The sequence below is a fragment of the Austrofundulus limnaeus genome, unplaced genomic scaffold (assembly GCF_001266775.1).
Source record: "Austrofundulus limnaeus strain Quisiro unplaced genomic scaffold, Austrofundulus_limnaeus-1.0 Scaffold13, whole genome shotgun sequence".
NCBI lineage: Eukaryota > Metazoa > Chordata > Actinopteri > Cyprinodontiformes > Rivulidae > Austrofundulus > Austrofundulus limnaeus.
In genome coordinates, this window is record NW_013952415.1 from 370,722 (window position 1) to 384,385 (window position 13,664).

A 13,664-nucleotide genomic window follows, 5' to 3' on the forward strand; every position below is an offset into this window, starting at 1 on the left:
ATAGAAAGATAGAAAGATAGAAAGATTGAAATAGCGATTAGAAGCATATTAAATATACACCAACAAAACAACAAACTGTCTATGCCATATTGTATTATTAATTTATTAAATGGAATAAAGTCTACGCCTTCAAATATATGTTCCAGATGTTCGATTCCTTTACTTCTCCAACCTGGAAAGTTTAACATATTGTTTTGTTGCAGGATGTCAGGATTGTTCCAGATGGGTGTTTGTCTACATGGGAGTAGTGAGGACTTTGTCATTTTCAGAAATTCTCACCATACTGCCAGAGATGAGCATTACATTTTAAGTCTTAGTTAAAAATCGATACAGCTTCGGGAAATGAAAAATCATAATATTTCAGTGCATTGATATTTTCTTACACCACTTTCACAGACATATAATTAGTCAGTTTCAGATCTGCAGACAGAGTTCCATATTATTTCTGAATAATAATAAGAATTTCTGGTCTCTCAGATCAAATTTATCATTTAGTACACAAAAGAAAAGACCACATTCTTCAAAATGATTTTTACATTCATTGTGTGAATGCTGATACAYCAAGTTTTCAATCTCCTCCTAGTTGTCTTCTAAGCATCATCAATAAAAAGCCAAGTTTTTAGCTGTAAGACTCTGGACRACGCAGTGCATGCTAACAACAGTAAGTGACTTTAAATAGTCTAAAAACAAGCAAATCTCCAACAGTTGGTGAGAAAATGCAGACAAACCCACCTTGACAGTGTCCAGGTCTCCAGCTTTAGCAGCTTCCAGAAGTCTGTAGTCCACGTCTGAGTTTCTCACTGGGACGTTCTCTGCAGAACAGTAAACACACAACATCACTGAGGAGGTGTTTTACAAAGAGCAGTGAAGTTAAAAGACAATACAATTATTAACAAAAAGAAATTAAATCTCTTTCATGTTTTATTTAAAGCTTAGGGATCCTGAACTAAAAAAACCAAACATTCTCTTTTTATTTGGAAAAGCTGCATGAAGGACTCTGATGTAGTCTGTCATTTCAACTTTAGCTCGCTCAAAAGCTATTTACCCACCTCCATCTCTAGTCTGAAAATATCAATATCAACCTTTACAGAACAATTCCAGTTATCCAGCCAACAACGAACAGAAACCAGAACCCGGCACACGTACACACCGACTCATCCCTGCCTCCCACCCACACGGCTGCCCCTCACAAAGCAAAGCCTACCGTTGAGTATTTGCTGAACAGCCTCGTTTCCCATTTGAGCAGCCGTGAAACCCTGCAGTGACACCAGCGAGGCATCTGCCCCGTAGCCCAGCAACAGCCTGCAGGTCTGAAGGTGGCCCGCCAGTGCCGCACGGTGCAGCGCCGTTTGACCCAGCGTGTCGAGGGCGTTCACCTACAAACACAAATATCTCAATGTCATTATAGGATTTATGCACTGGATAAAGATTCCTTTATTTTCTCTACAGGCTTCTGTTTGGGTTATTTATTTAAAAAACAAAAGTTTGAGTCATAAATCTGTTCAGTAGAAACACACTGTATTGCTTATAAATTCAAAAATATGGGATAGCAGAATAAATTGCTTTTGAGTCCAGGTTTGCCACCATAGATATTTAAAAGGACCAGAATAATTGCAACCAGGAAGTACGCTATCAAATCCTGTCTTCTGCACAGTCAAGTCGACCAAGCAACATGTTTCTTCATCAAATTGTTTCTCCGTTCATGTGTGTCTTTTTACTGCTTATAAAAGATGTGTTCCATAAATACTATAAAGCACGTCAGAAGCTGCGTTTCCATTGCAAATGTGCGCAAAACTTTGTAGATATTCTGTTAATGTCGAAAAAACACAGTTTCGCAATTGCAGTGTTTCCATTAAGTAAAAAATACTATTAAGGTCATGTGTGAATACGTTTGTTCTCGTGATAAGTCATTACAAACATGGCGGCAATGGATGTAAACACATAGCATATTGCTATCAGGACACTAGCGCTCATCATCAGCCATCAGAGAAGACGTCGGCATCTTATCGAGGCTTTCCAGCGACAAGCCTCTTTTACTTGGGAGTGGCTACGTATGCTGCGTTTTTGGGAAATTATAGTCAGTGAGTTTGCTACTTTCTTTTACAACTTCGGTGATTTTACTACTACATCTACTTCCTGTTGTCGTCTTTTTCGCCAGTAGAAACAGCCGGTTCTTGATCACGTGACACCCATGATGCGAAAAAAGTGTTTCTATTGCGGTTTTGCGAAATACACCAATTTCCTAGCGCAAACACATTTTTTTGAAAAACGTACATTTTTTTCAAAATTGATGTGTTTCCATTGAGCAAATTTATTATCTAAATTCTAATTGGCGCATTTTCATGGTCAATGGAAACGCAGCTAGTGAAAAYCATAAAAGCTTTTCTGRTGCCACCAGTTTCAATTMCCCATTGGAAGTCTGCCCATTTCTGTGCTCTGGCAAATAAATTCCAACTGCTTCCAACTCTGAGTACTGCCGTTTTCCAATTCTTATTAGAAAAACGCTCCCATAGTTGTGTAACATTTTTAAAAAATCTAACTCTGAAAAAAATAATTAAATAAGCATTTCTGTCTTCTGAAGTAGACAGAAGCAATTTTACCAGAACACACTTGAGGAAAAATGAAATGTGRGCTTTGAAAATGTCAATGTCCTGACATTAATCCATTAAAAATAGGATAGAACCATATTTGAACAGCTTATTTAAAAAGAAGAACATAAACTCACAATATGAGAATAATAAAGATATTCTGTACAGTAGGAAAAAAAAGATAAAAGATAAAATGTCCAACTTTGTGTATTGTTGGAAAAAAAAGACCAAGTTAAAAATGTATCTTTGTTTTGTTGTTTTTTTCCATGCAGCTTGAAACCCCGACAAAGTTTCATATCATAATGTAAAATACAGAAAATGTAGTTGTAACATAAGAATATTTCCTAAAGTATCAAAATCCAAAGAATGTAAAGAAACGCAAACAATGACATTAAAACTAACTTGATTTTTGTTTGTATTCATATTAAATTCAAAATAATTTGAAGAGCTTTCAAGGAAAGTTTAGTTGTGTTTTCTATTTTTTTTTTAAAAATCTAAGTCAGTGATTCCCAACCAGGGGTACATGTACCGCTTGGGGTACACGAGCATATTACAGGGGTTATGTGGAAAAATTTACCAGGTGTGTAAAAAAATAAATAAAAATAGGACTGGGATATGTACGGCCCTATGATTTCCACAATGCGGAAAATGCAGACGGAATCATGGAACTGACACGAAATGGAATCCAGTATAAAATGTGGAATCTCACAGAATTTGCTCATTTGGACGAGTTTCTGATGTTGTTGCTTCATTCACCTGCCATTACCTGGTTTATTTATTGAATTACTTATTCCATTTCAAGGCAACGTTTTTATCTTTGTTTAATTTTAGTTGAAAAGATAAAAATTCCTTAGAATTAATCATTCTAGGCAGTTACATAAATAATTTTCATTTAATAATCAGTTGTTGTACAATATAGTTTTGGAGAACCATCATTACGTTTGACTGAGGGGGTACTAGAGTTATGACAAAATGTCTCAGGGCGTACACAAGTCTAAAACGGTTGGGAACCACTGATCTAAGTAAATACTTTTGAAATGAAGACATAAGAAGATATGAAGATTAGCATTATTTTAAAACATTGTGTTGAAAATATTCTAAAATGTACCTTTGCTCCATGTTTCTGTAGTACCTCCATGATGTCATTATGAGCTCGTTCTGCTGCCACATGTAGAGGAGTCATGAAACTATAGAAAGCAGGGGAGAAAAATAGATTATAAAGCCACTTTTTAACATAAATTGTTACATTTTTAAAAAGCAAAACAAATATAATCCCCCTAAAATGTTTCAAAGTAAACTGAAGCTGCTTCTTGAAATCTTAAATTAGTCATTTTCTTGTTGCCAATCTTCTTCAGCTCAGCTGTGACAACGTTCCTAATTAAAGTTCCAAACCACAGATTAAAGGCTTCTTTAAGTTTGGTTATTAACACTTTTCTTGTTACTTTACTGCAAACTTTGCTTATCCACGTCAGCAAAGCGACTTGTGATTTACACCTTCTTTGGATGAATCTAAAAATGATCTCAGTATTTGTGAGGAAAGAATGCAGGTGAAAATGACACTCACTCCTTATTCTTCTCGTTGACATTGGCACCTTTCCTTAACAGCAGCTCTGTGACCTGTTTCCTCTTGGGGTGAGGCGACGCCACTGCGCAGTGCTAACACACAAACAACACACACGCTGTTAAACAAAACGGCAGTTTCTGTGCCACTGAAGTAAAAGGTGGAGTTATCTGTGCTGTGCTTCTTACCAGTGCGGTTTCATGTGTGTGCGGGTGTTTGAAATTGATGACCTCCAGAGCCAGAGTCTTCTTAGCTTTGGCCATGTCGGCTTCTCGAGCTGCTTGAAGCAACGAGTGGCCTTTGAACTCATCTGAACACACAGACGAGAGTAAAATCTTCAAGATCTCAATTTCAATCAGATCAAAATGAAATTTTGAGCACTTTTCTTTATTTTTTTTTACAATTTTCTTACTAATTCAAAGCTTGGGTGAAAAAAAAAGAGAAAGAATAGGAGCATCTGATGCTTTAGTTGAATGTTACGGAACCCGCGAGGGGACATGGGAGATTTTTCTTTCTTTTGCGTTCTCACGCAATAGTATTGCGTTACCTCGCAACACCTTTTGCGTTCCCTCGAAAAAGTCATTTATCACTGTTGTGCCTGCTGGTTTATTAACAAATTCACATGTTCACCATTAGTGAGTTAATGTACTACTTTAATTCAGCTTCAGAATGAATATATATATATTCATTTATTTCATTCGAACAACAATTAAAACAATACAAATAATAATAATGTTGTGTCAAAATACACACAACACAACATGGTCATATGAAAAGGAGCAGAAAGAAGAAAAAATTCTTGTAACTTCTGCCCCTATTTAAAAAATATATATATCTAAAAAACATACAACATGCAGAAATTAAACTCAACTTTCACAGTATAACTTAAAAATAATCAACAAAACAACATCACAACAGAAATATCAATTTCAACCAATACTTTSTTCATATCTCATTAAAAAAAAACTTTTAAGCATTCTACCAAATGAGTAAATTGTTCCAGCATTTTTAAGGTCATTGTCCAAGTTGTTCCACAGTTTAATTCCTCGAACAGAGGAGCATCTCCCCCTTAAATTTTTTTAATTTTTGATTTCACAAACACTTCAAGTCCCTTTAAATTATAAACGCTATCCCTCTCAACAAAATTGGATTGTATATTAGGTGGCAATACATTTTTATGAGCCTTATACATAATCAACAGAATCCTATAATTTATCAATTCCCAAAATTTCAACAGTTCCAATTGTTTAAACTGAATATTTGCAGGGTGATAGTAGTGTTTTCTTCTTACGATTCTCAATGCACATTTTTGCAAAATAAAAAGTGGATTTGTAAATGTTTTACACGCACTCCCCCAGACCTCAACACAATAGGTCAAATGTGGCACAACAATTGAAAACAAATGTTTATGCAACTCAAGAGTAAAAAAGACAAAAGAACTTCTTGTTTTGTTTGTTTTGTTTCAAAAACATTCAAATCAACATAAAGGAGCTCATTAGAACAACCAAAGACTGAGAAACAGAATTCATGCATTTAAAATAAAACTTCTCATGAAAGAACTCCCTTCAAGGAATTATGATGCAACAAAAACAACAAAATATAAATCTGACTCAATCCATTTTAAGTTTTATGTTTTTTTCTCATAAAAAACAAACCAAATAAAATGTGATATTATGCATCTATAGACATTTGTAAAACACACTGTTTGTTTTTATATCCTTAGTTAAAGGTGGACAACTTTTTTATGAACATGCAGAGGAATAAAACCCAACCTCACTTCAAATAAAACAAGAACATGTAAGAATCTGGAGCTGGTATGAGTATTTCTGTTGGCCTACGTGCTCAAAAACCAATCAAACGTTGGTCTGAACACAAAGAGTAACGCTCTTTTTGCTTTGTTGTCTACACCATTTAATATCAAAAAATCAGTTTCAAACTTTTTAAGCCAAGGGAGCAGAATAAACAATCAAAACTATTTCATCTATTAAATATCTGATGCATTCAGTGCCCAGTGGTTTTTCTTTTAAGTTCAAATAAAAAAAATAAACTTTATCTCTTCAAAGAGCCAAACTTTTTTTTCTATTMAAGTGGTTTTCATCAATAGTCCTTTGAGTTTTCTGAGGGACTTACAACTTTTTTCTTTGGACTTTGGCTATTTTATAATATATTTCACTCCAGTCTTTGTACCTGAACATGACTAACGTGCACTTTGTGCTTAAAAAATTGAGCAAAGTGGACAAGATGAGGACAAGATAAGTGTTAAGCTTTAAAAACTGATCTCCAGCAGATCTGAAAGAGGAGTCTTTGAGAAACAGGTATAAATAAAATCCAGATTCTTTGGAGGCCAAAACACAAAGAACTGACAAACATTTTTTGCACRGTAGTGTAAATGAAAAGCCCACACTCACATGTGAGTCTCTCTTTCAGCTCAGGAGTGGGCGCCATGTCCACGGAGCTTTTGCTGTGGCAGTTGAGCAGGGTGGGGTCGGCGCCGTGGCTCAGCAGCAGAGAGCAAACCTCCACTCGGTTTTTAGACGCCGCTTCGTGCAGAGGGGTGAACTGCCACAGGTCCATGGCATTCACACAWGCTCCGTGCTGAGGGGAGAAAAGACGCAATGAATACAAAAAACACAAAAACAACAACTTGAGCACAGCCATTATTGGTTTATAGCAGTGGTTCCCAACCTGTGGAGTGAGCCCTGCCTACCCCACCCATTTGCATAGAGACCATGCAGGGCAACAGCTCACAGTCCTCGTAGCAACTATTAGATAACAGCTCAACAGAATCTGTCTCATTATCATTTATTTTTAAATAAATTAATAAATTTGATAATTATGTTAATTTCATTCAACATTCATGTAAAACAGCTACATATATACAAGAAAAATATATCTTTTTTAAAGTAATGATGATCTAAACCAGACCTGAAGTCTGTCAATAAAAATATTAAGAAAAAAATTTAAACTTCAAACAATAATAAATATATTTATTATTTGCTACCTGTCATAAATAATAATATATATTTACCAGTCAACACTTAGACAATGTTCACCGTATACCAGGTGATGCTTTAGGATTAAACTTATCTCTAATGACATTAGCTAACCATTTTCTCAACAGGTTAGGTTTGTCTAGTGGAAACCTAAAAATAGTCAAATATATAATATTATTTTACCCTGTGTAAATATTACATAAATCAGAGGCAAAACCAGCTTGTAAAATTTCATTTGTTACATTTTAGCATGATTCAGCAGAGTGCTGCAATCTTTGTAGAAGCTAAAGAAACTAATAAATGCTAGCCAATTCAATAGTTAACATTATGATTACATCAGCTTTAAGTTTATTTTAATCTGTTACATTATTAACTTCAGTCCACATCCACACTGAGGTTAATAAAATAAAATGTGCTTACTAGTGAAATTAGGAATGTTTTCCTGTTTCTCTTCTGTCGGTAGAGCTGGGCGATTTGATCAAAATTTTATATCACGGTATTTTCAACATTTTCACCGGTTTCATGGTATTTGACGGTATTTTTCTTTTCATCACAGCTCAGCTGATAATAAAATGTACAAACCCTGCTTATTGAGTTTTTTTTCTTTTACTGTACCTCTGTCTGTGTCTCTGTTTACCTCCTCTGTGTCTGTTCTTCTCTGACTGGTGGTTGGAGACAGTAGTCATGCATTTTGGTCCAGTCGTGAAGGAGGAGGGTTAAGAAAAGATTATGATCGGGTTTATTGTTTTATGTTATTTATTAAAGCTTATCAGCACGACTCACTTTGCACACCAGTCAATTCCAACTCCACTACAAACTACTTCCTGCAGGCTTTTCACAATAGAACCACGTTAAGTCTCCATCAGCATAACGTCTCCATATTAACTAACCGTGTTAAATCTAACTGTGCACGTCACTGAAGAGGTGTTTACTACATTCAGCGACGGCGAAAACGGGACGTTTTTTTAAACGTTAGTCAATATAAGCAGCGGAATCGCCACCCGCGGCTGCAACTAGCTGCTCCAAACATTATCTCCAAGCATGCTAACGCACATAGCAGTGCAGCAAGGAAAAATGTCCCCCGGGAAACAACAGTTCACTGGCGGCCGCGACGAAACGTTCCTCTATTTAAACTGGAATGTCCGGTATTCAAAAAATTCATATCATAACAAAAATAAAAAACGGTATTCGGTACAAAACGGTATACCGCCCAGCACTAGTACATCTATAACATACAAACCTTGTCTGCTCAGAGGTTGTGAAAATATCAGTTTGTTTTGTGTATAAAAATCACCAAAATAAGCCCATTTGAAATATTAAAACTTAATTGTTCTTTTTTTAAAAATTTTTTCACATTAAAGTTTGGTCACTTTTTATTTTATTCTTTTATTATTTTTGTTAAGGAGATAAAGTTTGATTGTATCATTGGGAGCAGCTTGGCTTGGGAGTAAGAAAGGGGGGCTTTGAGGAAAACAGGTCGGGAACTACTGGTTTATAGTACTGCCTCTATAAAGACTGTGTCAGTGCTTGTACCTTTAGCAGCAACTCAGTAACTTCATAGTGTCCATAAGAGCAGGCGTTATGTAGAGGCACCAGACCACTGAAGGGGGCAAACATAAGCAATACTTAATTAAAAAAATAGAACTTAAGTACAACACAAATTCTTTCCTTCTCTACTAAATCGAATGCTTTCAAGTCTAAAGAAGTGCTTGTGTAATGCTGTGATATCACTTGCAGTTTGGAAATTTATCTTAAAAGTTGAGATATGTTGCTGAGAAAAAAATTAGAATAAACTACTGTGAACTTGGATAGGTTCATATCAGCTCAGTTAGCTTCATTTTATTAAAAGAACCTAAAATGTGTTTGATATACGCACCCCTTGTCCTTGGCGTGAACATCGGCTCCGTGCTGTAGCAACAGCTGAACTATTCTGACCCGATTGTATCCGGCTGCCAGGTGGAGCGGAGTGGACTGGAGACAGGAAGACYCAGAAACAAGAACATTAGGATTAAGGTAAAACGAAATCAAAAGTGGGACAAAATCCTGATAGCCAACAGGTTTATAAGATAGTATGCAAGCCTCCAACCGTGACTTGAAGAAATATAAATTTACTGATATTGAGCCTCTGCAAGGAGGAATGCACCTCTCTATCTCAACTCCATCTATAGACACATTCAATTCTTGTTTTCCTCCATAACAGATGACAAGCTGCACTTCTGAATGCAGTAAAATGGAAATGAGATGAGAAGGTTTTAGCTCCATATTCAAGATTTTATGTACTCGTCCCCAGCAAAGGCCATCCATCCTCAGAGCTAAAGCAGAACTGCAGCAGAAATCCTGCCTACAGGTCATGCTTTAAAAACCTTTAGAGAACAGGGCAATGCTAAAGAGCAACCTGAGAGTAGATCTTCAAAACTGTATTAAATCTGAAGCATGCAGCTTGTAATAAGAAATATATGAATAATTACAGGATGTGCTGCATTTAAGGCACCATCATGTTACAGTTTAGACTTTTTTATCAACAGATCATCAAATCTGATCATCAATAAAACTAAACACATAAAATTAAAAGAAATTGAGCTATTTTGAAGGAACAATGTATTGCAGTTCAAGGAATAAGTTTATAGAATGATCGTGGTATTGATAGTAAAACTTCAAGAATACTTTATATGTTTATTGAATAAATATGATGCTATGCAGTATGTATTGTATCAACATAAACAAGATGGGATGCTGATGCGGTTTTTGTTCTTATTTCAAAGTTTCAGCCTGTAAAACTAATGTATTATGTTGGGAATGCTTATCAAGCATTCTTACAATTGAGATAATTTTTTCTTCTGTACATTTTTTGGCACATATTTCGTTCTGCAATGTCTCTTGGTATTTCAGCAATTAATACTGTTTGAGAAATTTAGCTTATTCTGCCATTTTTTTCTCACTGAAAAGGAATGGAGCCTTCTTCATCATCCTTCAAAACGTTCATTAACATTTACTGTATTTTTACCTTTTGTTCTGGTTGTACTTTTTTATTATGTGCTAATTTCAGCTTTCGTCAGCATCTATTTTGCTAATTTTAACTTATTTCTGTTTTTTTATCTATCATTCCAACCCTTTGGGCTATTTATTTGTTAATTTAAATGTTTTGTGCTTGATTCAGCATTTTTTTTCTCCTAATGTAGGCTTTTAATGCTTCTTCCAGCAGTTTTCTGTGCTTTTAGCTATGTTTGAGCTAATTTAGCTTTTATTCAGTTAAGATTTTTTTTTCAAATCTTTCAGCATTAAGAATTCACACTTTGCTGGAAATGCCAATTATTATAAAAATTAATATGTTTTTTTCCCTCTCGGCTTCTTCTCATTTAATTTATGACTTGTGTTTTGCTGTTAATTGAACATACATTTTTAGTTTATTTTAGCAAACAAACAAATAAAATTCAATTAAATTAAATAAAAAAATAAACAACTGTATAGTTTGGAATCGGTTTTAATATTTCCATTTCCTTGCAGTACAACCACCTTTTGTCTGACATTTAGGCACAACACCACTACAAAACTCTGTATTTGCAGTTGTTGATAAATGTTCAACAATAGCTGCTGTTTTCTAATGAAACTAGCTTAAACTCTACCATGTGTTTTCCATATTGTGCAATGTAATCTTAAGCTTCAGGACATAGTTTTCATTTTCAATTTGCAATCATAAAGTAATCTTCTACCTCAGAGATTTGATGTTTAAATGCTTGATGTGTTTGTAATTGATCTGAACCAAGAGCAGCATCAAAAAGTTAATCACTTGGCAGAATTTCTCATTACTTTTTCAAGCAATCCAACAGACAAACAAACTGAACCAACCATATGTCCTCTCCTTGGAGGAGAAAATAAAGCCTCATATTATGAATGATATTTGATTAGGAGTGTTTGTTGATTTGGTTAAACATTGTATGGTTGAACAACACTGATTTCCTTGGGGAGAGAGAAAACCTCTGCCTGCCATAAGCAAATTGTATGCATAAAAACTGTATGGAAACGCTGCAGAAAATTAGGACGATGCTCAGAGGTAATGGAACATAAACATCATTAAACAGTGAGAACAACAACATATGGCCATGTGTTAACTGTTGTTCCACTTCCAAAGTGGCTGTCCAGCTTCATTTCTTATCAGTTTTTTTTTTCTCTACATTTTCTTTCAGGTGATCAGTTGTGATGAAGAAAATAACGGTGCAAAGCTCATGATGTGGATCAACTCTGGTGACTCTTGGAAACCAAACTGGCAACACTGACTGGCTGAGGGAAACACTTTACTGAGCTCAGGTGAAAAATATGTAAAAAGGTAGTAAAATGTTTTCTTTTTAAGAGAAAAAAAGAGATGTTGTCTTCTAAAAATAAAACAAGTGTGTTAGGGGAAGGTACATAGAGAATATTTTAGTTTCATTTTTATTTTACCAGTTGTACACTAGAGATCAGCAGTGATTTTTCAATCAGTCAACACTTAATTAAAACAAATTGGAAGAAATAATGAAATCAGCATGTTTTGAACTGAGTTTTTATGGGTGCTCGTTTAATCTGATGCTTTTTTTTCCATCCATAAAAAACAGCTGTGATGTTATTACAGTGAGCATGCACATTAAGTTTATTATGTAATACATTCCAGATTATCTGTTGACATTTAGTCAATTTATTATTTGATTTAACTAAACAAACAAACATTTGCATAACACATTGCACATCTGTAACCTTCTTTATATGGTAATCTGCGTGTGCTTTAAAAAAAAAACCCTACACAAGTCACTCAAGTTTGCTATTTTTTTCCCCGTAAATATTAGACCATTAAAAAAAATACCAAAAGTCCTTCCATAAACCAGATGAAGACAACATTCTTGTTCTCATCTCTACACATTCCCCTGCTGACTAGATTTCAGGGAGTGTGTTAAAAATTAAAATATCTTTGATGATCTCTGCTGCTAACTCAGGAGTTCATGCGAGCAGCAGCAGCAGCAGGAGTGAGGCAGTGCTGTGAGGACAGATGGTGCACACGTATTTACAGGATGTGACAGCAGCACTTGGAGGAAGCAGGACAGGGTTTGCAGTTAGTCATCATCCTCATCTCAAATGCAGAATCATTCAGACAGTGCCTGCGCCTGTGTAATTGTCATTTCAAATTGTTAAGAATATAAATAAGCAGTAAAAACAACAACAACAAAAAAAGATGTTTGAAGTATTAATCAACTCCAACGTGCAGCTTAAACCATGAGCAATCACTTGGATAAAACACACGTGAATGTACTGTTGCGTCACCATGATGATGCTGCCAGGGTCAGAGGGGGTAAATTAAGCCCCGCCCCTTCAATCTGTGAGGCACTGGTACATGTGTTTAAATGAAKCTGAAACCACACACACACAAAAAAAGATTACAGCTCTGCCTTTAGTGGTGGGTGATAGTTAAAATTAACCTCCTTTAAAATGTCTGTACTCCACTGCCATTTTATTTTTAACTTCTTTGAGTTTAAGAATATGTAATTGCTTGGAAATAACTGACAGGCATTACTTTATATGTAAATGAAGGAGGAGAAAAAGATTAAATGCCTTCATTCATAAAGTCATACGTACACTTTGGAGTGTCTTCTATTTACAAAAGTGACCAAACTCTGCCAGTGGCAGCGCTGCCAACAGATCAGGATTTGACTGTTTAAACAACTGCCTTATGAAAAATTAGCAAAATATTTCAGCCTAAATGCATTTAGAATTGAAGCAATAGTTCTAGAAAAAAAATAGCTGTGCTATTTAAAACTTGAGTACTCATCTGACTTGTCCTTCTAGCTTGTTTCATGTTAATTTCATTTGCTTTTTATTAGAGTGATTAATTATGCAAACCTAGCGAGGTGCCCCCCAACTTCTAAATACTATCACGAGCCAAGTGTAAAAAGAAATGTTTAAAAAATTCACTAACATATGTTTTATTATTTAACTTACTTTTTGAGTATTAAAAATGTTCCACTAACATTTTATTGTTATTTAGCTCACATTTTACTAAATGTTGAATAGCAATGGCTAGCGGTGGCTAGCTACGGCCATTGTTAATGTTTGTCACAGGATGACGACATCATCCAGGTTATCTGATGCTAACTTCTGCTAACGCTTCTAACACTGTTAAAGATAATGTTTAGAAACCTAAATTAAAAATGTGTTCATAAAAAACAATATGGGTAGTACCTGTGGTCCAGCAGTTTGAAATGCAGCTCAAACACCAGCCATAACTGCAAGTTTGATGTCTCGTAGGGAAGATTTAGATGAATTGGGGTGCTAGCGGCTGCTATTGTCTCAGGATGATTATGTCATTACATGAGTCGACCATCAACAGTGAAGGCTGCGTTCCATTCCAAAATACCTAAATGTTAACTTCAACATTTGACTTTACCATTTAAGCTTTAACCTTTACATTTAGATTTAAACTCTGTCTTCTTCTGATGGGTGTTCTGAACTGTAATTTCATTGTGCTCTGTACGCTGACAATAAAGGTCTATCTTATCT

General features: G+C 35.2%; 1 protein-coding gene across 3 annotated transcripts in view; it reads right to left on the reverse strand.

The window, feature by feature from the left end:
* Positions 1-13,664, reverse strand: part of tnksa (tankyrase, TRF1-interacting ankyrin-related ADP-ribose polymerase a) — a 93,931-nt gene that overhangs the window by 28,610 nt on the left and 51,657 nt on the right. For all 3 annotated transcript variants that reach the window (XM_014002398.1, XM_014002397.1, XM_014002399.1), the window contains 8 exons: positions 9,019-9,113; positions 8,676-8,742; positions 6,558-6,744; positions 4,338-4,459; positions 4,153-4,244; positions 3,697-3,775; positions 1,205-1,376; positions 733-812 (listed from right to left, as the gene is read on the reverse strand). In XM_014002398.1, the coding sequence (XP_013857852.1) occupies positions 733-812; positions 1,205-1,376; positions 3,697-3,775; positions 4,153-4,244; positions 4,338-4,459; positions 6,558-6,744; positions 8,676-8,742; positions 9,019-9,113 (894 nt within the window). The remainder of the gene's footprint in view (positions 1-732; positions 813-1,204; positions 1,377-3,696; positions 3,776-4,152; positions 4,245-4,337; positions 4,460-6,557; positions 6,745-8,675; positions 8,743-9,018; positions 9,114-13,664) is intronic.